The following is an 18,378-nucleotide window of genomic DNA, read 5'->3' on the forward strand; positions in this document are numbered from 1 at the left end:
AGTTTCAACAATTGGTCGATAGGAAATTCGATGAACTGGTTGAAGAGGTGCAACGTGAAGCTGATGAGGAGGAGGCGACGGCGGCGGTCCTTCGGCCATTCTATCATCGGCGGACAATCTACCGTGACCATGTCGGGGCTGACCAGCGGTTGATGGAAGACTACTTTGGCAATACCCCCGTTATTCGCCATAGATTTTCCGTCGCTGATTCATAATGTCGCAACGGCTCTTCATTCATATAGCGACGACATTGGCTCACCGGTTCAGGTGCTTCACACTGCGACGTGATGCTAGCGGTCGACCCAGATTTTCGACATATCAGAAGTGTACCGCTGCAATTAGCCAGCTTGCCTATGCCGGTCCCGCTGACATGTTCGACAAATACCTAAAGATGGGTGAAACAACTTCCCAAAGGACACTGAGACAGTTTTGTAATGGCATCCAGGATATCTTCGGTCGGGAGTATCTACGGAAGCCAAATTCCGATGAATGCCAGAGATTCATAGAAATGCACGGGATGGTGCACCATTTTCCGGGGATGTTGGGCAGTATCAATTGCATGAACTAGGAGTGGAGGAATTGCCCGGTGGCTTGGAAGGGGCAGTTCACATCTGGATTCAAAGGGTGAAACCCCACGATGATTCTGGAAGCCGTTGCTGACTACCGTTTGCGAATCTGGCATGCGTATTTTGTTGTCATAGGGTGGAACAAAGACATCAACGTTCTACAGTCGTCTCATCTTTTCAATGACGAGTGCCGGGGTGAGGGTCCGGCGGTCAGATTCGTGGCCAACGGCACGCAGTACAACAGGGCATACTATTTGGCCGATGGGATATACCCTCGTTGGCCAGTGTTTGTCAAGACGATCCGACAATCGGTTGGGCAGAAGCAATCCTATTTCGCGGCAAAACAAGAAGGTGCTAGGAAGGATGTTGAGCGAGCTTTTGGTGTCCTCCAATCGCGATGGGCCATTCTAAAGTGCCAGGTACGAGTTTGGCACGAAAATGGTGTTGCTTCCATCATGTATGCATGTATCATATTGCACAATATGATAATAGATGATGAAGGATTTGCTGCTGAGCGTTGGGCACTGGAAGATGGTGCTAGTACGAGTCACGGTATTGCCACCGCCCCACTGCAGATGGGTGTACCGCGTAGTGATGTACACTTGATCCAACGGTTCACCGATATGCGGAGGGAAACATCACATACGACACCGCAGGCTGATTTGGTTGAAGAGATCTGGAATCGTAGGGAAGGGGGCAGAGCGTGATATGCGTTTGCGGTGTAGTTTGTATGATGTAGAAAATTTTCGTTGTATAATTTTACCCCTTTCTATAATACAACGAAGATTTGGTTTTAATTTTTGTTTTTATTAAATTATGCATTTTTTATAATTATTATAGTCCGATAATTTTTATTGTAGTTAAATTAAAATACCTCAAAAAATGAAAAAAAATAATATTTGGTGGCTTGGGCTTGCCCACTATAGTGTGAACAAGTATTTTTGGTGGCCCGACCAAGTTTTGTGGCTTGGTCCAGGGCCACGGGCTTTACTATTATGGATACTCTAAGATCGTCCACTATAGGGGAGCCGCGGATCGTGGCTCGGCCATGGCTCCCTATAACGAGAACCACCAAAATCCGCGGGGGGGAGAGGGGGTGCCCAGGAGAGAGCCACGCCGAGAGCCGCGGCTCCCCTCTTTTTCGAATTTTTTTATTTTCTTAATTCTATAAATCTACACATTTTCCCCATTTTTTACCCCATTCCAATCTCCACTCTTTTCAATTTATCTCAATTCTACTTTGAAAAAATGAGTTCCGACGATGAGTTTCAACAATTGGTCGATAGGAAATTCGATGAACTGGTTGAAGAGGTGCAACGTGAAGCTGGCGAGGAGGAGGCGACGGCGGCGGTCCTTCGGCCGTTCTATCATCGGCGGACAATCTACCGTGACCATGTCGGGGTTGACTAGCGGTTGATGGAAGACTACTTTGGCGATAACCCCCGTTATTCGCAAGAGATTTTCCGTCGCTGATTCATAATGTCGCAACGGCTCTTCATCCATATAGCGACGTTATTGGCGCACCGGTACAGGTGCTTCACACTGCGACGTGATGCTAGCGGTCGACCCAGATTTTTGACATATCAGAAGTGTACCGATTAGCCTGCTTGCCTATGTCGGTCCCGCTGACATGTTCGACGAATACCTACTGATGGGTGAAACAACTTCCCTATGGACGCTGAGACAGTTTTGTAATGGCCTCCAGGATATCTTCGGTCGGGAGTATCTACGGAAGCCAAATTCCGATGAATGCCAGAGATTTATAGATATGCACGGGATGGTGCACCATTTTCCGGGGATGTTGGGCAGTATCGATTGCATGCACTAGGAGTGGAGGAATTTCCCGGTGGCTTGGAAGGGGCAGTTCACATCTGGATTCAAAGGGAGACACCCCACGATGATACTAGAAGCCGTTGCTGACTACCGTTTGCGAATCTGGCATGCGTATTTTGGTGTCATAGGGTCGAACAACGACATCAACGTTCTACAGTCGTCTCATCTTTTCAATGACGAGTGTCGGGGTGAGGGTCCGACGGTCAGATTCGTGGCCAACGGTACGCAGTACAACAGGGCCTACTATTTGGCCGATGGGATATACCCTCGTTGGTCCGTGTTTGTCAAGACGATCCGACAATCGGTTGGGCCGAAGCAATCCTATTTCGCGGCAAAACAAGAAGGTGCTAGGAAGGATGTTGAACGAGCTTTTGGTGTCCTCCAATCGCGATGGGCCATTCTAAAGTGCCAGGTACGAGTTTGGCACGAAAATGATGTTGCTTCCATCATGTATGCATGTATCATATTGCACAATATGATAATAGATGACGAATGATTTACTGTAGAGCGCTGGGCACCGGAGGAGGGTGCTAGTACGAATCACGGTATTGCCACCGCCCCACTGTAGATGGGTGTACCGCGTAGTGATGCATACTTGATCCAACGGTTCACCAATATGCGGAGGGAAACATTACATACGACACTGCAGGCTGATTTGGTTGAAGATGTCTGGAATCGTAGGGAAGGGGGCAGAGCGTGATATGCGTTTGTGGTGTAGTTTGTATGATGTCGAAAATTTTCGTTGTATAATTTTACCCCTTTCTATAATACAATGAAGATTTGGTTTTAATTTTTGTTTTTATTAAATTATGCATTTCTTTATAATTATTATAGTCCGATAATTTTATTATAGTTAAATTAAAATACCTAAAAAAATAAAAAAATTAATATTTGGTGGCTTGGGCTTGTCCACTATAGTGTGAACAAGTATTTTTGGTGGTCCGGCCAAGTTTTATGGCTTGACCCAGGGCCACGGGCTCTACTATTGTGGACACCCTAACAATTTTCACAATGAAAAAGATGGAAAACAAAACCTATTTTCTACGTGTGCAAAAAACTTTCTATGGCATATCCATTAAGTGGGTTTTAGTCCAATAATCAGTACTCTCCCGTCTCATCACATGTGACGCATTTCTTTTGTGCACAGATTTTAAGGTAATTGTATTTAATGGTTAAATAAAGATATAATAAAGTAAGAGTGAAAAAAAATTAGAGAGAAAAATTAGGAGAGATGATAAAGTAAGAGAGAGATATAATGTTTCCTTTTTGCTATTAAAGAAAATGTGTCACTTATAGTAGTGAGACGACCTAAAAAAAATACGTCACACTTATAGTGGGACGGAGGGAGTAGTGTCGTAAAACTTTTTATGGCATACACATTAAGTGGTTTTTTATCGATTAATTAGTAGTTTCGTCAAAATTAACGGTCAACCCTATTCTGGTATTTAATTAGTCAATTGATTATCATTCTAATTTAACTATTTTTAACCTAATTAAATTTATAATATTTAATTATTCTTTTCATTTATCTTGCTTTACATTTTCTTCATTTTTTTCAAAATACTGCAGAAAATAACTGTATCAAATAACGTGGGACGGAGGAATTAGTATTTTTAGCAGCTGGAAATCACGCCTCACCTACAACTGAAAGTCGAGCAAGCTGTGGAAATGGGGCGTAGAGCTGGTGCCGCTGCAATATGTTGAGGAGGTTGCATCCTTTTCTTAATTCGATTTGAATTAAGTTTAATACTCTCTCCGTCCCACAAGAATATGCATTTTCTTATTTTGTTAATTCTTGTTTCTCTATTGAGGTGTGACTCATTCTCTACTAACAATACTTTAATTATTTTTTCCTTCTATCTCTCTCTTACTTTACTAATTTTGTATTAAAACCCGTGCCGAACCTAAAGTGCATATTCTTTGGGGACGAAGGGAGTATTTGTGTTTTTGTAGACTCGTCATAAATTAATTCTTCGACAAGCTACGATGGGGTCCAAGCGTGTTTCATTAGGTGTTTTGTATTTGGAGATCGCTATTCCAGCAAATTGCAATCACGTTAGCAGAATGCGATGAGTATTTCATGCAACGACCTGATTATGCTGGTTAAATACAAATACGAGATCACATGTGATTTTTTATTTCTAAATCTATAAAAAACATTGAGAACACAATGTTGGTTATGCGCCGCTTTAACTCGTTACTAGGTGCAGATTTATTGCAATACTAATATATGAGAAGGGCTATTATTGTTACTTTATAGAGTAGTAGTATTTAAATGTGCTATGGATGATATTGTTTGCAAGAGATGTTTTGACTAAGACTTCGTTGTACGAAACTTATCTAGTTGAATTGTACCGATAAGTAAATAAAGGCTTGAGAATTCAAACTCTTTTGGAAAAGAAATTAATAATATTGAGTCTTCAATAAAATTGATTAAATAATGGATATGGAATATTTTGAACACATGAAATAAATTAAACTAAAAAGTAGCCCATGTTTTGATAATCTAAATGTAGACCGTAAGTGAATATTGAGTAATAAATTAGGCAAATATTGTAAACTCATTGTCTAAATAACATTTATAGAAATGAATATTCCTTCCGTCCCAAGATAAATGAATCATATTTCTTTTTGGGATGTTCCACTATAAGCGAGTCATTTCCATTTTTAGCAAAAACTCATCTCTGTTACTTTATTCTCCACCTACTTTATTCTCTTTACTTCATCTACTTTTTATCTCTTTAATACTTTATTCTCTCTACTTTAACTCTTTAAATATTAATTACTTAAATCATGTGTCCAAAAGAAGTGGTTCGCTTATCTTGGGAAGGAGAGAGTATCACATATAAAAACTAAATTGCTAACAAAAATAAATTCATTATCTGCAAAAATAAGGTTAAAAACAATTTTTACTATACGCTAGGAATATTTCAGGAAATTAACCACACATTGCTAGATCATAAAAATATTTTAAATAAAAAAATATTAGACAAATCTTCTGGTAGATGAGATATAGACCATTTTCAATCCTCTGTGAATTCCTAAGCTAATTTGTTTGATGGAATAAAGATCATATCCAAGGTGAAGTAAAAGATGAGAAACATAAGATGATTCCTTTAATAGTACAGAGTAAAATTTATGGCTAATTAAAAATTTATACTCTCTGACCGCTATAAGAAGTCTCGGTTTACCATTTTAGTTAGTCCGCTCACTCCACTCACATTTTATTATAAACTAATACATAAAATTGGATTCTACATTCCACTATCTTTTTTCACCCACTTTAGTCATTTTTGAAAATTTGAAGTTGAATCAAATTTGGAATATCCCCCAAATTTAGCGCGACTCTCTATTCCCCAAAAATAAAATAATACACCATGTAAACTACAAATCGTCATGGTAACACTGCAATATTCAATGCATAAGGCTGCAATCTAGTATCGTCTATAAAACTACATCTGGAACGGAAAAAAAAGTAATATGTAAACTGCAAAATCGTCGCGGTAACACTGCAATATTCAATGCATAACACTGCTATATGGTATCCTTTCATAAAACTACGTCTAGAAAAAAATAAAGTAGTAATATGTAAACTGCAAAATCGTCATGGTAACACTGCAATATTCAATGCATAAAACTGCAATCTGGTATCTTTTCATAAAGCTACATTAGGAAAATGAAATTCCGATTTTACCCCTTAGCGTTTTAAAATGATTAGACTTAATAATTGCATTAAAAGTCGTGATGAATCCAAAGGGTATATTCTTTTGGTCCCACTCTAAGTGAACTATTTTCCTTTTTGGGATGTCCCATTTTAAATGACACATTATAGAAACATCACTCTATCTACTTTTTTTTTCTCTCTTACTTTATTTTTTCACTTAAATCACAAAATAACATTATATAAAATTCCGTATCGAAATAGAAATGCTCTACTTAGAGTGATACCGAGGGAGTATAAAATTACTAAAGATAATTAACTTAAAAATTCTTTATGATTATAAAATAAAAGTATTAGCTATAAGATTATACTAGTATAAAATTACTAGAGAAAATAATTGTGCATTTCTTTCCTTTTTTATTTTAATAATTATATATTCCTTCTGTCCTAAGGCAGTCGGATTTATCTTAAGATAGTTGAATCATTTTCTTTTTCAACCAAAAAATTATCCTCTCTCACACTATACATTATCTTCATCTCTCTTACTTTATTCTCTTTCCTACTTTACTCTCTCACTTTTTAACTTTTAACACATCAATTTCTTCAAAAAAAATGTCCTAACTATTTGGAATGGAGAGAGTAACAAAATTTGTGTCCAATTAAAAATTTATGTATTTTTCAAAGAACAGAGAATACTACTGTATTTTGTATACTAGTAACACATTATTTTTTTTATAATACTCTGTTAAAATATCTTGTGACAATACCGGTGTATAATTTTATCGTATACAAGAATATACAGTTATTTCATCATCATGATTTTAGGAATTAATTTATCGTCTATATAGTATACAATTATTTCATTATCAAGATTAGAAATTAAATGATGCCTGATATTATAAACTATTATGACACTTATTGGCGATTATCAGCATCACACAATTCTTTTATTGCCCGACTTTCTTTGCACTTTAAAGCCTCTCTCTCTCACTCTCAATACTCAAAACTCAAAACTCAAAACTCAAATTAGAGTAAAGACCAAAATTAGTCCTGAACATATAGCCATTTTACGATTTTGGTCCTAAACATTATCTTTTGGATTTTTTGGTCCTGCACATATGGACATTTGATCATTTTGGTCCTCCGTCAATATTTCCGTTAAAAACTAACGGTCAACATTATCTTTTGGATTTTTTGGTCCTGCACATATGGACATTTGATCATTTTGGTCCTGCACATATGGAATTTTGATAATTTTGGTCCTCCGTCAACATTTTCGTTAAAAACTAACGGTCAACGGCCGATTTTTGACTAAAACAATGGGTTGGGTCGGGTCGTGTTTGGGTCGGGTTTGGGTTATATGTTAAGAAAAAAATAATATTTTCTTAAAATCTAAGCATAATATTTTCGTTAAAATCTAAGCATAATATTCTTTAAAAATTAATTAATATTTTTTAATTAATAAAATTAAAGTATAGTATTTTTTAATTAATTTTTTCATGAATTTGAAGAAAATATTATGCTTAGATATTATTAAAAATAATTTTTTAATTATTTAATTTTATTATATAGATTTAATATTAATATACTTTAATTTTATTATTTTGATTAAAAAATGATTATTTTAATTTGGTAATTTTTTATTTTATTGTGTAATATCATGTTTAAATCGTATAATAACATCATGTTTTAGTCGTTAAAATATTTTTAATCAACAAAAATAACTAAAAATTAAAGTTTTATAATTTTTTAATTAATAAAAAATAATTATTTTTTTTCTTAACGTGTAACCCAAACCCGACCCAAACACGACCCGACCCAACCCATTGTTTTAGTCAAAAATCGGCCGTTGACCGTTAGTTTTTAACGAAAATGTTGACGGAGGACCAAAATGATCAAAATTCCATATGTGCAGGACCAAAATGATCAAATATCCATATGTGCAGGACCAAAAAATCCAAAAGATAATGTTGACCGTTAGTTTTTAACGAAAATGTTGACGGAGGACCAAAATGATCAAATTTCCATATGTGCAGGACCAAAATGATCAAATGTCCATATGTGCAGGACCAAAAAATCCAAAAGATAATGTTTAGGATCAAAATCGTAAAATGACTATATGTTCAGGACCAATTTTGGCCTTTACTCCTCAAATTATACTAAACGCAATATCTTCTCAACAAAAGGGCCGAATCAAAATTCGAATTTGATTTGATTTAGTTGTAGTGGGAGTTAACTTTTTCCGGGATTTCTAGAGAATTCACAGTTTGGCCCCTTTTAGTTCTCTGATTGCTTTTGTATGCATGTTTTCTGTGTGTATAGAACAGTAGATGCAACTATAAGGCTTCGTTCCACCCCTTTTTTCCTTTGCTTTCACTTAGGGTTTCTTCTTTTCCCTTTATTTTTCATTTTCTTGACTATTTTTGCTGATAACTTAGGCTTCAGTTTCAAGCTGTAATTTTTTTCTCCCTACGGGTTTCAAAGTTAAGAATCAATTTCTCTTTTTTCCAATAATTGAAAAGACTCATCCTTTTAGGTAAAAAAGAGTAATTTTTAGGGTGTTTTTCTGTTGATGGGGGTAGAAATCGGATTGATTTCGGTTTGATTTTACTTGTATTTTTTGTAGTGATTGCTGAATTTACACGACTTCAATTGGATACAGTGATTGATATTCTTTTTTCCTTATCTGCTATGGGCTTAAAAGTGTATGCTTTAGCTAATCTTTTACTGATAACTTGAGACTAGTATTGGAGTTTTCTTGGATTCTGATTTGGGAGATGATGGTTTTTCTAAAGTATAGAATTGTGAGGTTATGATGAGGCTCTCGGGGATAATTTAGTAATTTTGGGAAGTCATGAGTTCCGGTGGGAAGAGCAGAGGAAAAAAAGAGGAGGATGGGGGAAATCATGACAAGTCGAACTCAAGATCCATTGAAGGAGTTTCTTCTAAAGGATCATCAATCAGTGCCTCAGTTGAATTATCTATTGATGAGAAAGTGCTTGTTGACCCCAAATCCCTCTTTATTGGATCAAAAATTGGTGAGGGAGCTCATGGCAAAGTTTATCAAGGAAGGTTTGTATTGATAGTTGAGTTAATTGAGTTTATGCAGTTGCTTTTGAGTTTTGAATGTTTAGAAGCTTATGTGTTTAATTATGTGGCAGCGAAATGAGTGATCATGTGAGTCGTGAAATAATGTATTTTGATGTGAAAGGAATAATGAATAGCCAATACTGTGTAGATATTTGGAAATGGAATCATTCTGTTTGTTGGATTTTGGGGTGGGCCTGAATGTTACATATAATTGATGCTAGGCTTAGTTTTGCTCTTATGTAGACTCAAGTTGGAAAAATAGTGAATAGTTTTGCGGGTTGTAGTATGTGTATTGAGCTCCGTCTTATGTTCTTTGGCGTGTTTCTTGTTTTTGTATCTGTGTCTGTTATTTGACAATCAATTTAATCTTTTTTAAACAGGTATGGTGATCGTATTGTTGCTATCAAAGTTCTTAACTGTGGTCAAACCTCAGAAGAGAGAAGTGTGCTTGAGAGTCGCTTTGTTCGGGAAGTGACAATGATGTCGAAAGTAAAACATGAGAACCTTGTCAAGGTGAGCATCTCTGAGAAATTTGTTTCTTCTTATTTGTATTGGATATGGAGTTTGTTCTATTTCGAATATCAGTGTTATCAGTAATGTGCCTCTTTCTAAGAAGTCTTGAAATGTTTTGAGTTCTCCCATCTCGTTATACTTAGCATGATCTAAATTCCTCTGCAGTTTATTGGAGCTTGTAAGGAACCTTTAATGGTGATAGTTACTGAGTTATTGCCGGGGATGTCACTTCGGAAATACCTAGGGAGTTTGCGTCCTAAGCAGTTGGATTTGACATTGGCATTAAACTTTGCTCTGGACATTGCTCGAGCCATGGATTGTTTACATGCAAATGGGATTATACATAGAGACCTAAAACCCGGTATCATGGCCTGCTGAGCTGTATAAGATTATTTTTTTTTTGTAATTTGTAACTAGCTTACATCGTTGTAAACTGTTTTCTGTTCACCAAGATTCGTAGTTTTAGTATTCTTCTTAAGATTATTTTCCCAAGCATCATGAAGATTATGACTTTGTTTGTTTCCCTGATCCATGTTATTGATATTGTTAGATTGACCACCACGTGTGAAAAAAATAAATTTTTTCTATATATCTTGATTTGGGGTCTTTTTTTTTTATGCTTTTTAACTGAGAAGAAATACACTCCAACCCCTATGGTGCAGACAATTTGCTGCTTACAGCAGATCAGAAGTCTGTGAAGCTTGCAGATTTTGGTCTTGCCAGAGAAGAAACTGTCACTGAGATGATGACTGCAGAAACCGGGACTTATCGCTGGATGGCACCTGAGGTTTCCATTTTTTGATCTAACAGTTTCTGACCACATTCGTTGATTATCTTTTCTTGAATAGTATTTTATGCGTTCTTACTCTATACATTCTTCATTATCATAGCCTTTTGTTTGACATTTCTACGTCACAAACTGAGATGTGTTTATATGAGTATATTCCTAACTAGCGATATATTTGACGCTGCAGTTATACAGTACTGTGACTCTTCGCCAGGGGGAGAAGAAGCACTACAATAACAGAGTCGATGTTTACAGTTTTGGCATTGTCCTCTGGGAGCTGCTTACAAATCGCATGCCATTTGAGGGAATGTCAAATTTGCAGGCTGCTTATGCTGCTGCTTTCAAGGTGCAGAAACACATACACTCTTCCTATTCAATAATGAGCAAATCTATCAGTTTTTATTCTTCATGTTTTGCCAAGTCTTTTCCGAGTTATGCCCTTTCCCTTAGAGTGTAAGTAAAAAATTGATTCTATAATTCATAGATTGTGTTGTCAATGCAAAGCCCCTATTGAATATACTAGATGTTTGTCATACGGGTTTTTCATGACTTAGTCTAGAAAGTGCCTGCTTTCATATGAGACACCTATCTATATGTAGTACTCTATCCGTCCGAACTAAGTTGAGTCAAAACTTTTGGGCACAAAGATTAAGAAATTGTGTTGAAAATTACGAGAGGGCTATAAAGTAGGAAAGATTAAGAGAGAGAAAAGTAGGTGATGAAATATAGTAAGAGTGATTAGATGTTTTGTTTTTTGTCAAAAAAGGAATACAAATCAACTTAGTTGGGACATCTCAAAAAGGAATACGACTCAACTTAATTGGGATAGAGGGAGAATAACAAATGGATTTGAGAGTGCTCATACTTGCAATTTGCAACCTTGCCATGTTTTTCTTTACTTGATCGTCAGAATGAACTTAAGATATTCGAGTATCCATGAGCTTGATATCGATGTGTTTCTGCTATAAAATGTCTTATTATGATAAAACTTGAAGAGCTCCTTGTTCACTTGAGCCTATCCATCTGACGTTCTTAGTGAAAAGTGATGGTGTCACTGTCTATCTTCTCGATGCATCTTGTTGGAAAGATTGATGGATAGTAACTTGAATTGTGATTTCCAAAATGCAGCAAGAGAGGCCTAGTCTGCCAGACGACACTCCAGCAGAGCTCGCATATATAATCCAGTCGTGCTGGGTTGAAGATCCTAACATGCGACCTAGCTTCAGCCAGATCATCCGGATGCTCCATGAGTTCCTCTTCACACTGAAACCCCCCTCCTCGCCATCTTCACCAGAGACCAAGAACGCTGCCATCATCGAGTTCTCTAGTCGAGCCAAAGGGAAATTCGCTTTCCTTCGCCAACTTTTTGCCAACAAGAAGGCCCTCAACTCATCATCATAGAAGTTAAAGAGGGTATTTTTGCCTTGTTTTTTGCTGGAAAAAAAGGTATCAACAAATCTGATGGTGATTTTGGGAAATTTACAAAATCAAGTAGAATGATGAAATTAGTATATTTCGTAGTAGAACCATGTGTACATCTATATATAGACACTCTTTCCACTTGTGGAGATTCTCATAGAAATGCAGACAATTTACATTACATTGCATCATCAACTCTTGTTGTCACAAATTTATGTGAATAAAAAGTGAATATTTTTCTATTTTTTTCCATTTGTTGAATACTCTAAATCTTCTTCCTTCAACTATGTTTTGCTTCCCCTGAATCATCTCTCTATCTCTTCAATCACAAGCCCTTAGATTATGTGGTGTTAAATTTCTTCAGATATTCTTCTTGGTCCTGCTGTTTTGCTACAGCTTCCACCGCCATAATCTCAAGCACGTAAACATGTACGAGCTTTTCTCTCGTTGCAATCAAGAAGAGCCCATAGAGGATGACCTACATTAATGCTGAAGAGTAGAACTCACAGATTATTGATTTTTGATATCCTAATTTCAGCATTATACAAGACAAGTCTATCAGTTCGAACGTTGCATTCATCGACATAGTTTAGTTTGCCCTCAATATACGAAGGTTGGCGAATGTACGACCATGGTTTAGGCTACAGTGAAGAATGTATCGGACTTATCTCGTGTTTTTATGAAAATGAAAACTAGTCAGTTAAAATTTACATATTTTAATCAATAGAAGATGTAATCAACAAAGCTCCCTAAACAAAAATTTAACCCATTTTTATGCACTATCATTCTACAAATTTTCTCAATCCTATTTTGAAATTTTAGTTCAAGTGCTCTTGCTGAAATTAACCCTAAAGAAGATGGTAACCAACAACTATCCATCATTATTTAAATTATTTATTAATTCATAAATAAAATTAAAGCCAATTTTATGCAATATCATGAAGGAATAACACATCACAAATATTCTCAATCATATATTGGTACGTATTTTAAAATTTTAAACTCAAGTACTGTGCTGAAATTAATCCCAAATCGTTAAGATTGGCATGAAAGATAGTCACACTTCTTTTAACATTCATTTTAGAAAAATATAACCGAATAGGAGTCCCATTTTTCTCCAGAAATATATGAGAATTTCTATATATGAAAAGTTATTCCAATTTATTACCTGATGTGAATCCGGGAACCCCTATACAAATAGTTATTTACAACTTATATCAACACAAAGACACTAATAATGTGGGTCTCACTATCCAGTAACACTAATTTAACTACTTTTCTCATCTTCTCCCTCTTACTTTACATATTTTCTCTTAATTCACGTGCCATATTATATGTCTATATTTTTATGGACAGTGAGAGTATTGAGAAAAGTAAGTGGAAGAATGTTAGTAGAATATGGGTGACTGAGTCCCACTTGTGTATATTAATTTTAAATGATCTGTGAGTGAAATGAGTTATTGGAATGTAAGGCCTCTTTACCATTTAATGTAATTACGAATCGAGACTCCTATTTATGGACGTACCAAAAATATCGGGACTCCTATTCGCGGACGAGGGATTAATAAATAGTTAAAGTAGAAAGTGAGAGAATAAAATACAATCTTCTCTACATTTTTCTCTCTTACTTTACTGTCTCTCTACTTTAACTAGTATTGTCCCAAGATAGTTGGGGCATTGGGTACGGGATTTAAGAAATTGATGTTTTAAAGGTTAAAATGGATAGTGCAAAGTAAGAGAGGAAATAAAGTAAGAGGGCGTAAAGTATAAGGGAAGATAAAGTTTTTGTCAAAAAATGAAATGACTCAACTCTTTGGTATTGGAATTTGAATTTAAGATGTTCGGTCAATGAAGTTTAACCAATAATAAATTTAACGAGACATTTAATTTTGGAAAATTAAATGATATAGCGTCGATCTACGTTCCGCGTAGATGACCGTAGTATACTCACTTTCTCAAATCCGATTCCCGGTGAGTGAGAAATAGTGGATTAAAGTTGGTCACATTGTAGCTTTTGATAAAGCTATGAGTTGAAAGTGTAGGGAGTAATTAACTAGTGTTAATTCTCCCACATAGGAGATAAGACACATCTTTAAATGTGTATTTATTAAGTAACTAATTACACTTAGTAATTATCGTGGACTAAGATGGGTGAAAGAACCCATGTAACATCCCTTACCCCATTCAATTTAATAATCGAATAAGTGATGTCATATAAGTCCATAAAATTTTTTTTTTGTTTATAGATAAATTATATATATATATTTTTCCTTGGCAAACGGAGAAACTGCTATATAACGTCTAGAATTAAACCATAAACCTGTCTCCAAAAGTCTATATATATACACACACACAACCTGGACACTACTCACAAAATATACATGCTTAGCAAAAGTTTATGAAGTAATATAACGTCCAAGGTACATTACACTCCTACTACATGACACATTTATAAAATCCAAAAGATTTACCCAACGCAAAAGCTTGGCTAGTGACCCGACTTGAGCAGCTGTACAGCAAAAGAGCTAGTCTGATCACCTAATATGTAGGGGGAAAGAAAAGAATGAGCTTCAACAAGCCCAGTAGTATACTCAACATTAGAGTCTAATTTCCGGAGTTGAGTAAACATTATGCAACCTATTCATTTACACTAATATCTACACACCAAAACATATACATATCATCAACCTTCCACATATCCAAAACACGTATAACGAAACCTGATCTCGTGTACCAAATATATCAGAGTTATAACAGAGGTTTTACACAATCACTAATCATAACACATATATCCCCTTTAAGTGCTTAGTGACAGACCAGGGTACTCGGAACAGATCAGAAACATAAGCAGATTTTTGTCCTCAAGGAACTCCGCACAAATCACCCATTCAGATCACCCATTTAGGGTGCAGACAGATATTCAGATCACCCATTTAGGGTGCAGACAGAAGATCAGATCACCCCTTTAGGGTGCAGACAGATACTCAGATAACAGAATGATCCCGCTTCGGTTTTCCAGAACGCAAGCGATCTCAGATGATGCAGCACTGTCGTCCTAACATGACAATTGTACTCACAGAACATACTCAAGCACGAGACATGAACACATTCATTCATATTTTTCATATTAAACAATACACTAGCATTTAAAGTCATACCCAAATTGATATCATATAATGCATAATTATTCAACACCATATAATAACTGATTTATTCAGAGTACACGTATATCAACACTTATTTCTAACAATTTTAACCATAGTACATTAACAACTTCCACTCATTATCGAACATTTTCCCATATATAAAAATTACATTTAATAAAAACCATATGCAGAGTATAATATCATCTCTATTAAGAGCAATAAGTTAATAGGTTGTGAATACCCTACCTTAAAATCCAAAATGCTACTAGATCACTTTACTCATTCGCCTTCTCCTTGCCCCGTGCTATCCCTCAGGCCAGGATTACCTTTCAATAAATAATTCTTATCAACACAACACCAAAAAATAGCTTAAGCAATAAACAAGTTCTCTTTAGTTACTTCTTTTGCACGGAGTATAAGAGGTCAAGCCCTATACCAAAAGAATCCCCTTGGTGTCTAGTTAAATTTTAAAACAAAGTTCTCTCAAAATTTCCAAGTAGGTTGGGAGATATGGCCATTTTCCCACTGTCTATCACTACCAGACAGGTTCTAGCAGCTGTGTTTGGAGATTTTCTAAAAATAGTAAATGACATCCAAATCAGTTGAAATTTTACAGAGAGCTCTCCAACACATCAAGGTTCATACAGAAAATTTGAAAATACAATTTGCAACACCCTAAGGGTGTCGAAAACTTCAAAACCAGCAGCTGAAAACAGCAAAAAATATATCCAAACCTAGCTGAACTGCGCAGTCCCCTTTCAAAATTCATTATAAATTCATTTCAATTCGGATGAAGCTGAAATTTGGCCACATAGCAGAAGACACCTAAAAGTATGTTCAGTTAAAATTTCGCAAGAAAAAGAGATCGTTTACTTGGTTAAACTGGAGTTGACAAATTCGGCCAGAACATGACACAAAAGGCTATCTCCTTTGTTTCTTTCACCACAACATAATATATATTTGCAACCTCCAAAAACCTACTATCTAAGATAATCCAACTATATACTCTAATTTCATTTAAATTCAAATTGGGGAGAAACCAATTTAAGAACCCTAGGTTTAAGATGATGCAGAAATTGAACAAATTCGAAAGGTGAGGGACTTGCTTACTCAAAGGGAAGACAAGTCTACTCTAATATTGTCGGAAACCGGCGACGGAAACTGCAGAGCAGTCGACAACGACGACAATTCAGCGGAGAGAGATGGTGTTGAGTGTAGGTGAGTAGAGAGGTATCCAGACAGGGAGGAGATGAGGTGAGCTTCCTCGCTGTCGCCGGAGGAGCAGCGAATCGTCCGAAGGGAGAGTTCTCACCTTGCGTATTAGAGTGTGTGCCTTTGTGCAAAAGAGAGTGAAAAAAAATGTAGAATGGGGGTGGGAGATGATTTTTTTGTTACGTGGCTTCTAGAAGGGAGTAGAGATAAAAATCTTTCACCCTTCCAACCTCCTCTTTTTCTTATTCTCTATTTCATTTTCTTCTTTCTTTTATTCTTTCTCTATTTCTAATAATAAACACCACACAAACAAATAATTCACATAATAAGAAACCATCTACACACTTCTAGAATTTAATTTATTTACGACTTCCGACGCATTTGAACTAATTAATTTTTTTAATTTTATTCGGGCCATTACAACTCTCCCCCCTTAGGAAATTTCATCCTCGAAATTCGTACCTGATTGAAAAAGATATGGATATTGTTGTCTCATTACATCCTCAGGTTCCCATGTAGCTTCTTCGACTTTGTGGCTTCTCCACAATATCTTGACTAGTGGAACCTTTTGTTTCTAAGTTCTTTAATCTCTCGAGCCAATATTTGAACTGGTTCCTCTTCATACGTTAAATTCGGTTGTATTTCAACCGACTCTGCTTGGATTATGTGAGAGGGGTCTGATCGATATCTTCTCAGCATTGACACATGGAAAACATTATGAATCTTTTCAAGTTCAGGTGGTAAAGCTAGTCTATATGCTACTGGACCTACGCGTTCGAGTATCTCATATGGTCCAATAAATCTTGGGCTCAACTTTCCCTTTTTCCCAAAACGAAGCACTTTCTTCCATGGAGAAACCTTCAAAAAGACTTTGTCGCCTACACTGAATTCAATATCTTTTCGCTTCAAATCAGCATAAGATTTTTACCTATCAGATGCTTCTTTCAATCTATCCCGTATTAGTCGAACTTTATCTTCAGTCTCCTGTATCAATTCTAGTCCCACAATCTTTGTCTCATTCAATTCTGTCCAACACAATGGTGTTCTGCATTTTCGACCATACAGTGCTTCATAAGGTGCCATTTGAATGCTGGATTGATATCTATTATTATATGCAAACTCAACCAACGGTAAGTATTTCTTCCAACTTCCTTCGAAGTCTATAATACAACTCCGAAGCATATCCTCGAGAATCTGAATTACTCTCTCTGATTGGCCATCTGTTTGTGGGTGGAAAGATGTACTGAAGTTAACTCTGGAACCCAATGCTTCCTGCAACTTTCTCCAAAATCTTGATGTAAACCGAGGGTCTCTGTCAGAGATTATGGAGATAGGTATTCCATGTAGCCGTATGATCTCCTTAATATATAATTCTGCCAATTTCTCTAAGGAATAATCTGTCCTCACAGGAAGAAAATGGGCTGACTTAGTCAATCGGTCAACAATCACCCAAATGAGTCTTTCTTTCGAGGTGTCATTGGTAATCCTGTCACAAAATCCATGATAATTCGTTCCCATTTCCATTCAGGTATTGTGATTGGCTGTAGTAATCCGGATGGAACTTGATGCTCAACTTTGACTTGTTGACACGTTAAACATTTCAATACAAATTCAGTGATATCTTTCTTCATGCCAGGCCACCAATAGAATTCTTTCAAGTCTTGGTACATTTTATTGCTCCCAGGATGCATAGAATATAGGCTATTATGCGCCTCCTGTAGTATCTCTCTTTTCAGCTCATCATTATCTGGTACACACAACCTTTTTCTGAAATACAAACTCCCATCTGCACCTTGTTTAAACTCCACTGCTTCGCCCTTGTTAACTTGTTCCAATTTGGCTTTCAATTTCTCGTCAGTCTTTTGAGAATCCTTAACTCTTTGTATCAGAGTTGGTTTCACTCTCAGTTCAGCTAACAGACCTCCGTCGTTTGATGCTTCCAAATATGCATTCATAGCCCTCAAAGCCGAGAGTGACTTTCGACTAAGCGCATCAGCCACGACATTCGCCTTGCCAGGATGATAATCAATTACACAATCATAATCTTTGATGAGTTCCATCCATCTTCTTTGTCTCAGGTTCAATTCCTTCTGTGTAAGTAAATATTTCAAGCTCTTGTGATCTGTGTATATATAACACTTCTCGCCATAC

General features: G+C 36.3%; 2 protein-coding genes and 1 long non-coding RNA gene across 4 annotated transcripts; 2 read left to right on the forward strand and 1 right to left on the reverse strand.

Annotated features, from left to right (window-relative positions):
- The first annotated feature begins 391 nt into the window (after positions 1-391).
- Positions 392-1,273, forward strand: LOC121796859. The gene is made up of 3 exons (XM_042195632.1): positions 392-548; positions 702-917; positions 1,059-1,273. Exons 1-3 carry the CDS (start codon positions 392-394, stop codon positions 1,271-1,273), a joined length of 588 nt encoding a protein of 195 aa, XP_042051566.1.
- Positions 1,274-8,214: 6,941 nt separating this feature from the next.
- Positions 8,215-12,121, forward strand: LOC121795650 (serine/threonine-protein kinase STY13-like). Its single transcript, XM_042194197.1, has 6 exons — positions 8,215-9,132; positions 9,531-9,663; positions 9,829-10,024; positions 10,326-10,450; positions 10,638-10,796; positions 11,579-12,121. Exons 1-6 carry the CDS (start codon positions 8,915-8,917, stop codon positions 11,849-11,851), a joined length of 1,104 nt encoding a protein of 367 aa, XP_042050131.1. The 5' UTR covers positions 8,215-8,914; the 3' UTR covers positions 11,852-12,121.
- LOC121795651 lies at positions 11,943-16,416 on the reverse strand. 2 transcript variants are annotated; one of them, XR_006049596.1, is made up of 3 exons: positions 16,126-16,411; positions 15,262-15,341; positions 11,943-12,358 (listed from the first exon to the last, which is right to left on the reverse strand). It is a non-coding gene; the product is annotated as an uncharacterized LOC121795651 (long non-coding RNA). The 2 variants fall into 2 exon arrangements; XR_006049597.1 differs by lacking the exon at positions 11,943-12,358 and adding an exon at positions 14,427-14,924 and having other exon boundaries at positions 16,126-16,416.
- Between the last annotated feature and the right edge of the window lie 1,962 nt (positions 16,417-18,378).

The sequence above is a fragment of the Salvia splendens genome, chromosome 3 (assembly GCF_004379255.2).
Source record: "Salvia splendens isolate huo1 chromosome 3, SspV2, whole genome shotgun sequence".
Taxonomy (NCBI): domain Eukaryota; kingdom Viridiplantae; phylum Streptophyta; class Magnoliopsida; order Lamiales; family Lamiaceae; genus Salvia; species Salvia splendens.

What these genes read in the sequence shown, in the direction of transcription:
- LOC121795650 (XM_042194197.1), top strand. Translation starts at nt 8,915, where the DNA reads ATGAGTTCCGGTGGGAAGAGCAGAGGAAAAAAAGAGGAGGATGGGGGA. An exon ending in GGCAAAGTTTATCAAGGAAG is followed by an intron (nt 9,133 to 9,530) that starts GTTTGTATTGAT and finishes TTTTTTAAACAG; the next exon opens with GTATGGTGATCGTATTGTTG. An exon ending in ACATAGAGACCTAAAACCCG is followed by an intron (nt 10,025 to 10,325) that starts GTATCATGGCCT and finishes CCTATGGTGCAG; the next exon opens with ACAATTTGCTGCTTACAGCA.
- LOC121796859 (XM_042195632.1), top strand. Translation starts at nt 392, where the DNA reads ATGGGTGAAACAACTTCCCAAAGGACACTGAGACAGTTTTGTAATGGC. An exon ending in TTTTCCGGGGATGTTGGGCA is followed by an intron (nt 549 to 701) that starts GTATCAATTGCA and finishes TTGTTGTCATAG; the next exon opens with GGTGGAACAAAGACATCAAC. An exon ending in TTTCGCGGCAAAACAAGAAG is followed by an intron (nt 918 to 1,058) that starts GTGCTAGGAAGG and finishes ATATGATAATAG; the next exon opens with ATGATGAAGGATTTGCTGCT.